This window comes from Thamnophis sirtalis, unplaced genomic scaffold (genome assembly GCF_051295495.1).
Source record: "Thamnophis sirtalis isolate CommonGarterSnake01/CBP01778 unplaced genomic scaffold, rThaSir2_p1.2 scaffold_9, whole genome shotgun sequence".
Classification (NCBI taxonomy): domain Eukaryota; kingdom Metazoa; phylum Chordata; class Lepidosauria; order Squamata; family Natricidae; genus Thamnophis; species Thamnophis sirtalis.
In genome coordinates, this window is record NW_028261389.1 from 8,439,172 (window position 1) to 8,457,174 (window position 18,003).

Here is an 18,003-nt window from a genome sequence, read left to right on the forward strand (position 1 = left end):
TGCATCGGCAGGCCAGAAATGTTCAGCAATAGAGGAGATCAGGGGTGTCAAACTCTCGATTTTATTGAGGGCTGCATCAGGGCTGTATTTGATCTTTGGGGGGAGGGGGGCTGGTGGGGCGGGGCTAGCCAGGTGGGGGTGGCCAGCTCAACGTCACATGTGACAGGGGCACCTGTGGTGGCCAAGTGCTAAGGCAGGACTTCCCTGTGACTCTCCATCACTCTCATAACAATCTCCTTCTTTCCCCCCTCCTTTCCTTTTTCTTTCTTCCTTCCTTCCACCACCTTCCCTTTCTCTTCTCCTTCCTTCCTTCCTTCCTTCCTTCTTTCCTTCCTTCTTCTGTTCCTCCCTCCCTTCTTTTTCTTCTTTTTCCTTCCCTCTTCATTCTTCTTCCTTCCCCTCTTTCCTTTTCCCCCCCCTTCTTGGCTCTCTTCCCATCTACTGGTCTTTTTCTTTGTCTTTCCATTCCCTTTCTCCTTTCCTGTCCCTTCTTGCAGGCTCAAATGTTTTTGTTTTTAGTTTGTTTTGATAGTTCTCTGCCAGCAAAAATGGAGCCCTGTGCCACCCCCACCCCCTTGGCAACCCATTTTCGACTTGGACAGATTCATGCAGCTGCCTGCCAACAAAAACAGAGCTCAGAGGGCCATGGGCGCCCCACGTTTTCGCTGGCAGTGGGCTGTAGGAGGCCATCACAGCCGAAAATGGAGCCTGGAGGGTCCGCATGCCGCTCCCGCCCCCCGCGAACTCCGTTTTCGATGGCAGAGGCACCGCGGGCTGGTCCTTTGCTGTTTCCAGGGTGGTCCGGCGGGCCAGATCTCAGCACCTAATCCGGTGATTCTCAACCTTCCTAATGCCACGACCCTTTAATACAGTTCCTCATGTTGTGTTTTCCGATGGCCTTAGCTGATTCTAGATCAAACAAGAAGTGCACAGAAGAGAGATCCCAACTATAATATTGGCTGTTTCGAGGATTTTTGGAAACACTTTTGAGTCCAAAAAAATCCCCCTTGTTTCTTTTTCCCCCAAAGAATTTTAATTATTTTTTATTCTCTTACATAGCATTTTAAGTATACATTCACATAATCGGTATTCTCCTTCTCATTTATCATTCTTATACATTTATTATTTCATTTAACAAGTTATAATGTATGATTTGGGTTGCTTTATTTACCATCCCTTCCTCCTTTTGTAACATCTCATTGTTTTCCCCTTTCTTTTCTACCTCCCTCCCTTCTCTACTTCCTTCCTTCCTCCTCTCCTTCTCCTCCCTTCTTCCCTTACCTTTCTCCTACGCCTGCTCTTCCTCTTCCCCTTCCTATCCTTTCTCCTTCTCTTTCTCTCCCTTCCTTACCTCTTTCTTCTTTCCCCCGTCTTCCTTTCTTTCTTTCCCCCTCTCTCCCTTTCTTTTTCTGTTATTGTTGGCGTATATTTCAAAACTCAGTTTATGTTTCCTTGGGATGGTATTTCCGTCAGCCCAAATATAATTTAGTATCATTTCTTATTCCCTTACCTTCACTAGTCTACCCTAGGTGTGTTTTTCAAGGTTGGAACACTTTGTATGTTGAGATGGTCCCCTAGAAACTCCAAATGGGGGTATTTTGAAATGACAGCAAATTCAAAACGTGACACACACATCCTGAACCGCAAAACTGATTCAGAGGACTTACCATCAAATATGTCCACCATCCTGAAGAAAGCCAGCGAAAGGGAGGACTTCCCACTGCCAGTGCGGCCACAAATCCCGACCTTAAAAAGAAGATTTATTGTGGCTTTTTATAGGTAGCATTTAGTGGGGGTAATTACCAATTGTTATTGCTTAATGATAATTAAAAAAAGATCACTTCTTCACAATGGTATAGAAGGTTAGCACCCATCCCTCTCCAAGAAGAATGAAATATTTTGAGAAATATTTTAAAAAAGGAAGAATATTATATTTCCCTGGATGAGAAATGGAGAAACATGCTCTTGGGAAGCAGCCCCCATCTTCCTTAATAGCCCACAGCAGGTGTCAGCACTTAAGCCTGCTTTAAGATGAAACCGCATTAAAGTTCCTCAGAGAGGATTCAGAAAGAAACAAGGATAAACTAGGACAGGAGTCGGCCACCTGTGGCTCCGGAGCCGCATGTGGCTCTTTCATTCCTCTGCTGCGGCTCCCTGTTGCCAGTTGGCTCCACAATTGATAGGGCGTTTTGGTTAGGACAGGTAGAGGAAAAAGGATGCCGTGCTAGGAGGAGACTCTATGGTACAGGAACCAGACTTATCGCAATAGCAATAGCAGTTAGACTTATATACCGCTTCATAGGGCTTTCAGCCCTCTCTAAGCGGTTTACAGAGTCAGCATATTGCCCCCAACAACAATCCGGGTCCTCATTTTACCCACCTCGGAAGGATGGAAGGCTGAGTCAACCCTGAGCTGGTGAGATTTGAACAGCCGAACTGCAGAACTGCAGTCAGCTGAAGTAGCCTGCAGTGCTGCATTTAACCACTGCGCCACCTCGGCTGTGAATAAGAAATGCCTAATGAAGAACGCCTAATGAAGCTGTTAATAAATCATTGCTTTTCGTATTACAATATCAGGTCGCTTATTATGAAGCAGGCATCGTTAGGGTATTTTACAGCCAGCTGGGAAGGTTGCAAATGGTGATTGCATGATTCCAAGACGCGGCAACCAGTGCCGTTGTAACTTCAAGCAGTCGCTAAGTGAACAGTTGTAAGTTGAGGACAACCTATAATTGGATATTCCTCTTTCGACTCACGAATCCTAGATAGGGATAAATAAATGGGAGTCCACCTGGTGAGGCTTGGAAGCCATTGTTTGCGTCGGGCCCTCAGATTTGCCACATTGAATGCTGTGGGAAATTGGGAGGGGGGAATTATATGGAGCGGGATAAACATAGTCAAAACAACATTCCTTTCTCAGAGAGTCAAGGACGTCTTGCCCTGCCCCTGGAGTGGTGTGACTGGGGGGGGTCGCATCTCCAGTTCTGGATGGCGCCTGATTGAGCCATGGGATGGACATGTGGGTGCTGGGCAGGGACTTGGACTTTCGTTTGGGTGGGGAAAACCGGGAAGGTTTCAGATTCGGGTTTTCCCATATGTGCCAATATGACATAAAATGGAAGTTTGAGGAAACTCAGGCCTCGGAGTCGTCTTTCATTGGGGATGTTACTTGGAACCCTGACACACCCGTTTCTGTGATCAAGGTATTTTAGAGTCTTTTGACACCAAATCATCTTCCATAATGCATCCTCCATTTATCTTTTTCTTTGCCAGAAACCCCGTGAAAAAGTATAAAATTATCGTAAGATGGCGGAACCTTTTGGCCTGGCTTGATATATGCTTTCACATGCTTGAGAACGGGCTTCAGGTTATTCTCGTAGCGGACGCATAGGTTTTCGATCTTGATTTCCCCTTCTTGCGGCCAGTCCTTGGGTACTTGAGAAATATCTAAGGGAAAGATCAAAGCAGACACGTCCTCATATTTGTACGATCCATTCCTTCCCATCCTTGTCCGTTTTAAACTAAATGTACCATTACTATTTCTTGTTTTAAGATTTTAGTGTTTCAGAAATGATGTTTTATTGATTGTAAGCCACCTAGAGTCATCTTTGGTTGAAATAAGTGGCATATAAGTTTAAATAAATAAATAAATACAAATAGAATAGAATGGAATGGAATAGAATAGAATATGAAATGAATAGGATAGGAAATGAATAAAATAGAATAGAACAGAACAGAGTAGAGTAGAGTAGAATAGAACAGAATAGAACAGAATAGAACAGAATAGAACAGAATATGAAATGAATAGAATAGGATAGGATAAGAAATGAACAGAATGGAATGGAATAGAATGGAATAGAATAGAATAGAATATGAAATGAATAGGATAGGAAATGAATTGAATAGAACAGAACAGAACAGAACAGAGTAGAGTAGAGTAGAATAGAATAGAATAGAATAGAATAGAATAGAACAGAATATGAAATGAATAGAATAGGATAGGATAAGAAGTGAACAGAATAGAATGGAATGGAATAGAATAGAATAGAATAGGATAGGATGGGAAATGAAATGAATAGGATAGGAAATGAATAGAATAGAACAGAACAGAAAAAAGTAGAATAGAATAGAATAGAATAGAACAGAATATGAAATGAATAGAATAGGATAGGATAAGAAATGAACAGAATAGAATAGAATGGAATAGAATAGAATAGAATAACAGAGTTGGAAGGTTCCTTGGAGGTCTTCTAGTCCAACTAGGCAAGAAACCCTATACGATTTCAAACAAATTACTATGCAAGATAAAATTTTCTTATGCTCTGATGCCAGTTTGATCTAGTGGTTAAGGCACCAAGCTAGAAAAGCGGGAAGATTGTGAGTTCAGGTCCCGCCTTAGCCATGAAAGGTAGCTGGATGACTTTGGGCCAAGCACCAGAAGACTGCGAGTTCTAATCCCGTCTTAAACATGACAGCTGGCTGGGTGATTTTGGGCCAGTCATTCTCTCCCAGCCCAAGCCACCTTGCAGGATTGTTGTTGGGGTGGGGAGGAATAGGATGAGGAAGGTGTGTTGTATACGTTCACCAGCTTGAGTGATTTGTAAATCTAATACAGGTGGGGATCTAAATAATTCAGCAACCATAATAAAGAAATTTGTCTGAAAAGTAGACAACATGATACATCTGGGTGGCTCAGTGGCTAAGACACTGAGCTTGTCGATCGGAAAGGTTGGCAGTTCGGTGGTTCGAATCCCTAGTACAGGTCTCCTGTGTGAGCAGGGGGTTGGACTAGATGACCTCCAAGGTACCTTCCAACTCTGTTACTGTTTAGACGGTGGAAAACATCAGTCCGGAAGAACCTTTTGATTCAGCCAGGCTGCATCTCCAGATAAAGTGAAACACCCCCCCCCCCAGTTTACATCACTTAGGAGGCGCATGGAACATGCAGACAACATCTGGAATGTCAACATTCCCAATCTGTTTCGGACGATGGCGATTCGTCATGAAGAGCAGTAGCAAAGCAAGATTTATTTACTTTCGACAAGTTGGCTTGCTCGGAGGTCAAATCTCAAGGCAGGTTACTTGCAACTGTGCTAATGCAAAGTAAACAAATCAGGCCCGCTTTTCAAACTTGTAGCATGATTCATGTCTGACCTCAGTCCTTCTTCATGGCTGACCAAGGAGACCAGATCACACTTCCTTTCTTATTCCATAGCTGGCAAAGGAAGTCAAATGAACTGGTTGTTCCCCAGCCCCAAAAAGAAAGGCGGAGGGGATTAGACTATAATTGCTCTTTAATATTGTTGAGGCTGCCAGATTCCACAGTGGCTTTCAGCAGCTCACCATTCAAAAATATGGAACAATACGGATCTGCAAGGACAGATTTTTCAACCTTGGCAACTTTCAGACTTGTGGACTTCAACTCCCAGAATTCCCCAGCCAGCTATGCTGACTAAGAAAGGATTTTTCGTAATGACCATCACATCATTAGTATTTCTTATAGAGTAATTAATACGCTCTGATGCTAAGGAGTTCTACTCCCCCTCCCCACCTGAAAAGAACTCTGTTCCAACTGCCAGTTGCCTCACATGCTGTTACCTCAGTTCAAACTGGCAGATGTTCCACTCCTTCACTCAGGAGTGGGGCTCCTTACAGTACTAAACATCACTACCTCATCAAAATGTCTACGCCTTCCACCTATGGAACTGCTTCCGGACTCAAGGTTGCGGGAGTGATATTCCCTTATGTATTTCACTCTCCGACTACCACTGAGACAATGGATTCCGAACCGAATTCCTCCTGCATAGCCCAATCCCATAGTTTTGTCACAAAGCAAGGGTATCCAGCCACTAATTTCATATATTTGGTCAGCAGACTTTACTGGGTTTTGCCCATTAAAACAACATCGGTAATGCCGCACCCATTGTGCCTTCGTAATTCTCAGACTCCATGTTGAGAAAGCTGTTCACTTTCTTCACGGCCCCCATTTGCACTTCCATGTCAGCCAGATTTCGCACTACCCAGTTCAGGTAGTTGGTGATCTATAAAGGAACAAGAAAGAGGGGCAAAAATGAAAAGAGGGGCATTTGGGAAGGGACAGAATCTTGATGTAGTTGGAACCATGGGAATAAAGCTTTTATCCATCAAGATATTATTCCTTTGGAATACGGTAATCATTGTATGGTTGGGAAACCATCTTCAAGGTTTCAGAATGTTGTTTGACCCTCTACGGTGAATCTTAGGAAGGGAAATAAAGGGAAGGGGAAAGGAGGAAAGAAAGAGAAGAAGGGATGAAAGAAAGAAAAAGGGAAGAGAAGATGGGAGGAAAGAAAGAGAAGAAGGAAAGAAAGAAAAAGAAGAGAAGGGAAATGAAGGGAAGGGGAAAGGAGGAAAGAAAGAGAAGAAGGGATGAAAGAAAGAAAAAGGGAAGAGAAGATGGGAGGAAAGAAAGAGAAGAAGGAAAGAAAGAAAAAGAAGAGAAGGGAAATGAAGGGAAGGGGAAAGGAGGAAAGAAAGAGAAGAAGGGATGAAAGAAAGAAAAAGGGAAGAGAAGATGGGAGGAAAGAAAGAGAAGAAGGAAAGAAAGAAAAAGAAGAGAAGGGAAATGAAGGGAAGGGGAAAGGAGGAAAGAAAGAGAAGAAGGGATGAAAGAAAGAAAAAGGGAAGAGAAGATGGGAGGAAAGAAAGAGAAGAAGGAAAGAAAGAAAAAGAAGAGAAAGGAAATGAAGGGAAGGGGAAAGGAGGAAAGAAAGAGAAGAAGGGAGGAAAGAAAGAAAAAGGGAAGAGAAGATGGGAGGAAAGAAAGAGAAGAAGGAAAGAAAGAAAAAGAAGAGAAGGGAAATGAAGGGAAGGGGAAAGGAGGAAAGAAAGAGAAGAAGGGAGGAAAGAAAAAAGGGAAGGAAAGAATGAAGGAAAGAAAGAAGGGATGAAAGCAGTGGTGAAATTCAATTTTTTTACTACCGGTTCTGTGGGCGTGGCTTGGTGGGCATGGTGTAGCTTGGTGGGTGTGGCTTGGTGGGCGTGGCAGGGGAAGGATACTGCAAAATCTCCATTCCCACCCCACTCTGGGGCCAGCCAGAGATGGCATTTGCCGGTTCTCCGAACTACTCAAAATTTCTGCTACTGGTTCTTCAGAACCTGTCAGAACCTGCTGGATTTCACCCCTGGATGAAAGGAAGAAAAATGGAAGAGAAGGGAAGAAGGGAAGAAAGAAAGAAAAAGAGAAGGGAAGGGAAGGGAAGAAGGGGGGAAAGAAAGAAAAAATGGAAGAGAAAGGAAGGGAAGAGAAGGGAGGAAAGAAAGAAAAAGAGAAGAGAAGAAGGGAAGGAAAAAGGAAAAAGGGAAGGGAACAGAAGGGATGAAAAAAGGGAAGGGAATGAGAACGGACAGGAGGGCAGGAGAGAGGAAGGGTGGAGGGAGGGAGGGGAGAAAAGAAAGAGAAGGGAAGGAAGGGAAGAAAACGGAGTAAAGAAAGAGGAAAGGAAATTGACAATTAAGCTGTGAATTTGGGAAAGTTAAACCCTGGTGACCCATCATTATTCCGTCTAGTCTTTGCATGCACTTTTCTCTTCCTTTCCTTGGGAGCTTGGAGGGCCTGGGAATTTCAGTGACTTTATTATTATTATCATCATCATCATCATTTTTTTTCCCAATTGGCTCCCATAAACCTGAAACTTCTCCAAGTTGTTCTGAACTCTTTCGGCTCTGGCTGAAATCCAGGACTGCAAGACTGTTTCTTTCAGCATTGGGAACCTTGAGAAGCAACTGCATATCCAGAGGGCTTCGGCGGGGGGGTGAGACCCCCGAGGAATTGGTTGCAAAGAAAATAACTCAAAAAACTTTGCGTCAAAACTAAAGGATCCTGAATCTTGCAGGGCTCTGGTATGTTTTGATACTAGTTACACAAAAGGGCCTTCCTGGCAGAGGTGAGTTGCTGCCGGTTCGGCCTGGTTTGGCCGAACCGGTCGTGGAATTCAGGCCTGGGACGCAGAACCGACAGTGCCCCAGGCCTGACACGGCCCCAAACCAGTTCCCCCGCTGCTACTTGAGCGCTGCCGTTTTGAATTTTAGTGACTGCGCGTACACATCTCACTGTAAATTGTTCTGCGCATGAATGCGCAGAACAATTTACAATGACAGTAACGCAACCCACCCCTGCATAAAATACCAGGAAATTTCCCTTTCCCCCCCTCTCTACGTACCGTCAGTGCATAGAGGAGACCCAAACCTACGAGGCCAGCCGCGGATTTTTCAGCGATGAAGGCCACGGCTGCAGTGAGGACGATGAAGGCGCCCACGTAATCCTTAAAGGGAGGGAGAGACAGAAAGAGAAACGATTTGTACGGCAAAGCTAAGCGGAACAAACATTAAAAGCCCCATCAACCCAATGGATGTTTTCTTTGCATTGCTAGGCAACAGGTTACTACCAAAAGGAGAAAGCAGGACCAAATACCAGGGTGCTTCCTTTCCCATAAAGGGGTCCGGAAAGCCGTCAAAACCTGGCTGTGCCGGCAGGCCTGGGGTTGATGAGTTCCCCTCCCTTCTCGACTTGTATGGTTGCATGATTCTTGTTTATTTTAATCACGTGTATTGTGTTTTATGTTCCCTTTTCCCCCCTTTGAGTTGTTCGCCGCCCTGAGTCCCTCCCGGAGAAGGACGGCATACAAATAAACTAAATCTTAATCTTAATCTTAAATCCGTAGAGCCGATTTTTGACCTCTGGAGCCTTCAAGGGGCCTTCAGGAGGCTTCCCTGAAGGCTCCGGAGGGCAAAAACCAGCCCTACGAGCAAACCGGAAGTCACCATTCCCGAACTTCTGGGGTCCCATAGGCCCATTTTTTGCCCTCCGGAGGCTTTCGAACTGCTAGGTTGGCAGAAGCTGGGACAGGTCACAGGAACTCACTCCATTACGAGGCACTAGGGATTCGAACCGCCAAACTGCCGACCTTCTGATCAACAAGCTCAGCGTCTTAGCCACTGAGCCACCCCCCGTCCTTAGAAAAGGGGGTAGGAAACCCTTAATAGAAACTACATTAATCTTTTTTTTTAGGTGTTTTTGCCAGATGTTGCCCAATGAAAAACCTTTGCCTGGCCTGCTGTATCCAAAGAAGCAGCTGCTGGATTCCAAGATGTCCAAATCATGACAGTGATGAAGTTATACATACCGTCCTAACCTCCAGCCATCTGTTGGCAGCAGAGAGGAACAAATAGGCGATATTGTTGGTGTCCGTCAGTTCCAGCATCTGTTGTTTAAATCGGGCCTCGTGCCTGCAAAGGGGAAAATCACCCTGACGTTAGATGTGACTCAATCGTCCGATGCCACCTCTGTACAATAGGCCGAAAGGATGGCAGAATGCCAGGAAGGGGAAATGGAACAGTTGCTGAGCTACTGAAAAACTATATTTGAGCAAATGTGTGCATAAGAAGTTGCCAAGAAGTGTTTTCAGGAAGCAAGCAGTGATGCTGTACAATGTTGTTGTTTTTTTCTTATTATCTACCCATTAGTTAACCTCTACCGTGACCCGACAAAAGCGCGCACGACAAAAGCACGCCGACAAAACCGCGTCACTAAAACCGCAACGTCATCAATGCACCGACAACAGCGCGTCGACAACAGCGCGTCGACAGAAGGGCGATTTACAACAGCGTGTCGACAGAAGGGCGATTTAAGTTAAGGTAAGGGTTAGGGTTTAGGGTTAGGGTTAGGGTTAGGGTTAGGTTTAGGGTTAGGTTTAGGGTTAGGTTTGGGGTTAGGGTTAGGGTTAGGTTTAGGGTTAGGGTTAGGGTTAGGGTTAGGGTTAGGGTTAGGGTTAGGGTTAGCGTTACCTTTAGGGTTAGGGTTAGGGTTAGGGTTAGGTTTAGGTTTAGGCTTAGGGTTAGGGTTAGGGTTAGGTTTAGGGTTAGGTTTAAGGTTAGGTTTAGGGTTAGGGTTAGGGTTAGGGTTAGGGTTAGGTTTAGGGTTAGGTTTAGGGTTAGGGTTAGGGTTAGGGTTAGGGTTAGGGTTAGGTTTAGGGTTAGTGTTAGGGTTAGCGTTACCTTTAGGGTTAGGGTTAGGGTTAGGGTTAGGTTTAGGGTTAGGGTTAGGTTTAGGGTTAGGGTTAGGTTTAGGGTTAGGTTTAGGGTTAGGGTTAGGTTTAGGGTTAGGTTTAGGGTTAGGCTTAGGGTTAGGTTTAGGGTTAGGTTCAGGGTTAGGCTTAGGGTTAGGTTTAGGGTTAGGTTCAGGGTTAGGCTTAGGGTTAGGTTTAGGGTTAGGTTTAGGGTTAGGTTTAGGGTTAGGTTTAGGGTTAGGTTTATGGTTAGGGTTAGGGTTAGGTTTAGGGTTAGGTTTAGGGTTAGGTTTAGGGTTAGGTTTATGGTTAGGGTTAGGTTTAGGGTTAGGTTTAGGGTTAGGTTTAGGGTTAGGTTTAGGGTTAGGGTTAGGGTTAGGGTTAGGTTTAGGGTTAGGGTTTGGGTTAGCGTTACCTTTAGGGTTAGGGTTAGTGTTAGGTTTAGGGTTAGGGTTAGGTTTAGGGTCAGGGTTAGGTTTAGGGTTAGGGTTAGGTTTAGGGTTAGGTTTAGGGTTAGGGTTAGGGTTAGGGTTAGGGTTAGGGTTAGGTTTAGGGTTAGGTTTAGGGTTAGGATTAGCGTTACCTTTAGGGTTAGGGTTAGGGTTAGTGTTAGGTTTAGGGTTAGGTTTAGGTTTACAGCGCCCTTCTGTCGGCGTGCTGTTGTCGGCGTGATTCAGCGCTCATTCGCCAGCGCGGTTCAGAACTCGTTTTGTCACCGCGGTTTAGTAAGGCGCGCTTTTGTCGGTCGCCCTTTTGTCGGTGAACCAACCTCTACTGCTTCTTCTTATCCTCCATAATTCAATTTCCAAACAGATCAAAGATAACAGAATAACAGAGTTGGAAGGGACCTTGGAGGTCTTCTAGTCCAATACCCAGCTAAAGCAGAAGACCCTACACCATTTCAGACAAATGGTTGTCCAATCTCTTCTTGAAGACCTTCAGTGATGGAGGGAAGCTGTTCCACTGGTTAATTCTTCTCACTGTCAGGAAATGTCTCCTTAGTTCTAGGTTGGTTCTCTCCTTGATTAGTTTCTATCCATTGCTTCTTGTCCTAGCTTTGGAAAGATTGAGTTTTGGAGGTTCATTGGGACTTGCTCCTTAGAAATAGAATTTCTCAGATAAATTTTTCCCAGAATTAGTGAAATCCAATCCCACAGCAGGGTTCGGATGTTTTGCTCTCCAGATATGACAGGACTCCACACCTGTCAACATTAGCCAGCGTGGTCAGTGGTCAAAGACGATTAAACATACTGTAATCCAGCAGTTATCTGAAAGACTGCATTACTCCCAGCTTTGTTCTAGAAAGATATTATTTTGTATCCGATTGTCTACCTGGCCCTTATAGTGTACTCGCCCATAACCAGGTATTGCCGAGTATTTATTTATTTATCCTGATCCTGTATTAGACAGGAGAAGCCCTGATGTTGTTGAAATGTCCGGACCAAATGTAGTTTCTAATGTTGAATTTTCCCACTTACCAGAGGGAGCCCCCTTGTGGAGTACTGTGAAGCCGTTACCATGGCAACTCCACTGGGCTGTACTGTAGAAGCCATTTTAAGGCACAACAGGCTGTATCTTAACAGAACACACACACACCAAAGTATTTGTTTCCAGAGAGCAAGTCAACTCCACTGAGCTGCACAGTAGAAGCCATTTTATGGCAGTACAGGCTGTATCTTAACAGAACACACACACACACCAAAGTATTTGTTTCCAGAGAGCAAGTCAACTCCACTGAGCTGCACAGTAGAAGCCATTTTATGGCAGTACAGTAGAAGCCAATTTAAGGCACAACAGGCTGTATCTACTGAACATCTCCCCCCAAGGGTTGTTAGGGGTGTCTTACCCCCCACAGTATTTGTTTCCAGGGAGTAAATCAGCTGTGTACCAAGTTTTGTTGAAATTGCTTGAGGTGTTCCAGAGTTATGCTGGAACATACAAACGCATACATACACAGCCCTCTCTATCTATCTATCTATCTATCTATCTATCTATCTATCTATCTATCTATCTATCTATCTATCTATCTATCTATCTATCTATCTATCTATCTCTATCTATCTATCTATCTATCTATCTATCTATCTATCTATCTCTATCTATCTATCATCTATCTATCTATCTATCTATCTATCTATCTATCTATCTATCTATCTATCTATCTATCTATCATCTATCTATCCAAAGTGTTGAAGGTATTGACTCTTCAGCACCTTATGACCTACGGACCACAAGGGGGCAGTATAGACAGAGGATTATGATTTACTTTGATCCCCTCTATCACGCTGCCTGGTTTTTGTCTAGGATACTAATCTGAGGTCACTTACTTCTGGCTTTCTTCCCAGGCACAACCTTTACTGGTTGACATTCCACATGGTTGGAATTACCAGAACACAACAAATACAGTACAACGTTCCAATACAGGGTCATAAAAGTTTTCACTTGACGGATCCCATCAATGATCTCATGCGCTGACCTCAGCGTGTCCTCATTAAAAAAAAAGAAATGTCCCAAATCTCACAACTTCATCAAGGATCCCACGACATGCTTACATGACATTCTGAAGGGTTGCAGTGTGTTTGGGGGAAATGTTGCGTCTTCATGTGAACTCTTGCAAGATATCAGGGTTTTCCCGTGTGATTTCGTAATACGTTACTCTTCTCATTTTCACAAAGGAAAACCCGAACCCTATTTATCTCGTCCCAATTTTGATCCTTTTTAATTTTTAAATTAAAAGAATCATTTTGATAGCGTTGCTAATTCTTGGCTCAGCCCATCATTGTCATTACTGGTGCCCTAACATGGGTTGAGAGAGTAGAGGAAAAAACCCTGTTAAGCATATCGTATTTTTCGGAGTATAAGACGCACCTTTTCCCCTCAAAAAAGAGGCTGAAAATCTGGGTGCGTCCTATACACTGAATACAGCATTTTTGGCCTCCCAAAACCATGCCCCTTTCACAAAAATAGCTATGCAGAGCCTTTAGGAGGCTTTCAGATTACTCCCGAGGGCTGGGGAGGGCAGAAATGAGCGAAAAACTGGCTGTTTTTTTAGGCTTCCCCAAACAGCACAAAGCAGATTCCTGGTCCCAACAAAACCCCCTTTATTAAACAAAGTCAGCAAAGGCCTGGTAAACAGTCTTTAAAAGGTGAATTTATGACCACAGACATTATCTAGCTTGAAGAGCTGCCATGTAAATATTTTCCAAACTCAAGGAAAGACTTGGCACAGAGTCTCTGAGATTCACAGACAAAAGTTCTTCGTTTGTTTGTTTGCAAAATAGCAATAACAATAGCAGTAGACTTATATACCGCTTCATAAGGCTTTCAGCCCTCTCTAAGCGGTTTACAGAGAGTCAGCATATTGCCCCCAACAATCCGGGTCCTCATTTTACCCACCTCGGAAGGATGGAAGGCTGAGTCAACCCTGAGCCGGTGAGATTTGAACCGCTGACGTGCTGATCTAGCAGTAGCCTGCAGTGCTGCATTTAACCACTGTGCCACCTTGGCTCTAGACCACTCCCCTTTCGCTCCTCTTTTATTTCCTATGGGAGTGGCCATTCACCATCTACCTGTGGCTTTACTCCCAAGTCGACCCTGATTTCTTAGTTGTTGTTTTCTTCTGGCAGCTCTGCACATGCACACACTGGGAACAGGCTCCAGCTGTTCCTCTGCCTCACTGCTGTCTAGTTCCAAAGGCAGCCGAGAACTGCCAGATGGCCTTGGCTGCATCTCTGCCTCCAATGCAGAGCCCTCATCTGAGCCTCCAGGACTGGCCCATGTTCCTCCCCAATCTCCTCAATGTCCAACTCTGCTGGCAGGCCACAACACATTTATATAGAGCCGAGGTGGCGCAGTGGTTAAATGCAGCACTGCAGGCTACTTCAGCTGACTGCAGTTCTGCAGTTCGGCTGTTCAAATCTCACCGGCTCAGGGTTGACTCAGCCTTCCATCCTTCCGAGGTGGGTAAAATGAGGACCCGGATTGTTGTTGGGGGCAATATGCTGACTCTGTAAACCGCTTAGAGAGGGCTGAAAGCCCTATGAAGCGGTATATAAGTCTAATTGCTATTGCTGCTATTGCTATAACCTGGTTACTGAATCAACTCATTTCCTGGATTTGCAGAATACTACCAAGCAACTAAAAGATTCAGTTTGTACAATACTCTAAAAACAAGAAATTACAAATCAAAGTTAAAAAAAAAATTCAACAGTGAGGACCTTTGTGCTGTCTGAGCTTGGATGTTTTCTTCCAAAAATTTCCTTAACCAACTGGGGTAACATCACTGATGATCAGTGGAGGGTTTCAAAATTTTTTAGAACCTCTTCTGTAGGTGTGGTCTGCCTTGTGGGAGTGGCTTGCTGGCCATGTGACCAGGTGGGAGTGGCTTGCCAGTCATGTGGCTGTGTGGGCGTGACCAACTTGTAAAATGTGGTGAAACTCACTTAACAACGCTCTTGCTTAGCAACCAAAATGTTGGCTTAGAAACTCTGGCATTTGAAGCACGCAAGTCTTAAAGCTGTCAAGATACAAGACCTTTGCACCCCTAACCCTTTAGAAAAAAAACCCACAGGGGTGTTCAAACTTGTCAGTTTTAAGACTTGTGGACTTCAGCTCCCAGAATTCCTCCTCTTGCTCTTCATCTTGATGATGTGTGGACGGGCGGGGGGGGGGGAGCTGGAACCGGTTCTAAACGGTACCATAGATTTGTGGAACCTCTTCTATAGAAGAGGTTAGCTGGCAGGACACCCCCCCCTTTCTGCTGCTGATGTTACCTAGTTTGGTAATGAAATGTCTGCAAGGAAACATGCAAACTTGGAGAGCACCAAGAACCCCTTTGTTCAATCCTGAGCTAAAAATACGTTCTTTTATTGGTAAAATTTCAGCAGGTTGTGTGAATCAGCCACAAGGTCTCACTGATTTGGCTAATGGTGTTGCACGAAGATAACCACAGTCTAGTTGAAAATGATTATTCCCATTCTGCTTAATTCTAAATTAAATTAAATTCTCCTTCAAGCCATGGTTGATTTCTGATGAGTTCATGAACATATCTAGGTGCTGTTCTTGTCAACAGCAGGGTGTGTTTGTCTCCCAGGATGTTTTTTCAACTTTGTTGTCTCTCTTACAGACTTGGGATTTTTCTCCCACTTCAGTATTAATTCAACCTTTTGAGATAGTCAAGATCAACTAGATGCTTCTGTCTAATGGTACTTTCCCAGTTCATCCTTTTCCAAATTGGTATCCTTTCAATCAGGGATCTCTAACTTAGGCAACTTTAAGACTTCTGGACTTCAACTCCCAGAGTTCCTCAGCAAGCTAACTGAGGAATTCTGGGAGTTGAAGTCCACAAGTCTTAAGCTTGCCAAGATTGGAGACCCCTGCTTTAAATGTCTTAGATTTAAATTCGCAGAGATTTCCGGAGTTGGTCTACCACATTTGGATGACCCCAGGCTGGGAAAGGAGATAGAACGAGTAGGGGGGTTATTATAGATGAAAATATAATTGTACAAATGATCAAAAACCACCACCTTGTCTTGCTCTCCAGACAGATGAATTTTCGTTCAGTTTTGCAAATCCACCAGACTTCCCTCCCACCCAAGAACCAAAACAATTGTACTGAATTTCAAACTCATTAGAGATCATTTGGGTAGATTTGGAAGACACCAAAGTTGAGCAACCTGGAGCCTCTAATTGGCTGATGGATTTTGCCCATTAATAGGTTTATATTACTATGTGGCTGGAGTTCACGCATTAGGCTTAACTCTGAATCCAGGTTAATTCTTGTGTTCATATAACCTTGAATGCCTAAACAGGGAGACTATATTATAGTTTGTTGTGATGGCCTGATCCAACCAGGGCTGCTGGGAGCTGCTGGGGGCCGCTGGGGGTTCGTAGCTATGATTCTATGAACTCCCAAATCCCACTCCTAGCTGGCCATGCCCCACTGCTCCCAGGAGTCCCCACACGGCCTCTTTTGGATGCAGGTAAGCGCAGGGCTTGCATGGAGGCTTGGGGAGGGCAAAAAATGGGCCTACCAGAAGTTTGGGAAGCCTCCGGAGCCTGGGGAGGCCGTTTTTGCCCTCCCGGAGGCTCAAAGAAAGCCTTCGGAACACAGGGAGGGCAAAACCACCCTTCCCTGCCGTGGTGCAGGAGGGCGGCTAGGCCACACCCATCACAGCCACGCCCACCCAGCAACCGGGCAGAGAACCCTTTGCTAAAATTTTTGAAGCCCGCCCTTCAAAAATTGGATGGATCCCTGGATCCAACCTATATATATAAGCCAAAAACTAGATTCCAACAAAATACAGAAGCCAGGAAATCTACTTCCATTTTTGCATTGTCTAAGACGTTGTACGAACGCAACTTGCTTGTCACCAGAGGACACTGATGTGCAAAGTACGGCACACGCAAAAGATTGTAGCTTAAATACCCCTTCCTACTATACACCATGAAAGACCAGAATACATTATTCCAATAACATGATAATAACGACTGTCTGTCTCTGGTCTCTCTCTCTGGCAGTTTCCCCCTTCCTTTTTACGCCTCCTCTCCCTCTATGGAAACTCTGACACACACAATCGGCATCATTTTGTCTCCATCGTGCTCGTCTGCTTATTATTACTACACTTTTCATCCCATCCAAATGACAGCTACAAAGGTCATCTCCGAAGAGGGCTGAGCTGTTCAGAGGTTGCCTTTTGGTAGGAATGCATGCCTTCTGGATGCGTACTTAATGAACTCAGACCAAAATGGAAATAATGACCAGTTTTCATCCAGTAAACCTTAGCTTTCTAATAAAACCCTGAAGAGAGAGAATGTTGGCTGAACTGCTGCGAAGAGGAGGAGAGGGGAATGAAACTAACAGAATAATAGCAGTGACGTGCAGTCAGGGGAGGCAGAGGAGGCACAGCCTCACCCCTGTCAATCATGAAAAGGGGGGAAAATGTGAAAAAGGCGAGTGCTGAGGTTAGGCTAGCTAGCTGCTGCCACACCGTGAATGACTGCCTGTTTTAAAAAGCCTCTAAAAAAGCGCCCTCTACTGTGAGGCAGAAGAACTGCATGCCTCATCTAGTCTGACTTTTTAGGCGCTCGAGCAGAGTTAAGCGAGGGTTAAAAGCCTAGAAAATCCCGAGGTAGTTGAGGCACACAGTTCTCCTGCCTCATAGTAGAGGGCGCATTTTTTTAGAGGCTTCAACTCTGTCATTCTGTTTAATAGCAATAGCAATAGCAATAGCAATATAGCAATAGCAGTAGACTTATATACCGCTTCATAGGCCTTTCAGGCCTCTCTAAGCGGTTTACAGAGAGTCAGCATATTGCCCCCAACAATCTGGGTCCTCATTTTACCCACCTCGGAAGGATGGAAGGCTGAGTCAGCTGCAGCGTCGCGCTCACTCTTCCTCCTCTCTTTCTCCGTTTCTGATGCCCCCCACCCCCACCCCACGCTCCCTCTTTTCCTTCAAATTTCCTTTTTTTCTTTTTTCTTTAATAAATGCAATGCTCAGGCATTCTCTCCTCTCCCACGACACCCCACTGACTAAAGCACTTTCTTCTAGTCCAATCCTCTGCTTAGGCAGGAAACCCTACAGAATTTCAGACAAATGGTTATCCAATCTCTTCTTAAAGACTTCCAATGTTGGAGGATTTAGGTTTAGGTTTAGGTTTCGTTTTATTTATATGCCGCCCTATTCCCAGCGGGACTCAGGGCGGCTCACAAACCCAAGGAGGGAAAGGGAAACACAAAAACTACAAATACAAGGCATTTAAAAATAATCAACAGACACACAAATCGAGAGGGGAAGGGAACTCATCAACCCCAGGCCTGCCGACACAGCCAGGTTTTAACGGCTTTTCAGAAGGCCTGGAGAGAGGTGAGGGTCCGGATTTCTGTGGGGAGTTCGTTCCGAAGGGCCGGAGCTGCCACAGAGAAGGCCCTCCCCCGGGTAGTAGCCAGATGGCA

General features: G+C 44.7%; 1 protein-coding gene across 1 annotated transcript in view; it reads right to left on the reverse strand.

The window, feature by feature from the left end:
• ABCC9 (ATP binding cassette subfamily C member 9) overlaps positions 1-18,003 on the reverse strand; it is an 81,815-nt gene that overhangs the window by 12,159 nt on the left and 51,653 nt on the right. Inside the window, exons 26-30 of the mRNA XM_087722759.1 lie at positions 9,165-9,267; positions 8,202-8,303; positions 5,921-6,041; positions 3,317-3,447; positions 1,668-1,746 (exon numbers count right to left, since the gene is read on the reverse strand). Coding sequence (XP_087578885.1) covers positions 1,668-1,746; positions 3,317-3,447; positions 5,921-6,041; positions 8,202-8,303; positions 9,165-9,267 — 536 coding nt within the window. The remainder of the gene's footprint in view (positions 1-1,667; positions 1,747-3,316; positions 3,448-5,920; positions 6,042-8,201; positions 8,304-9,164; positions 9,268-18,003) is intronic.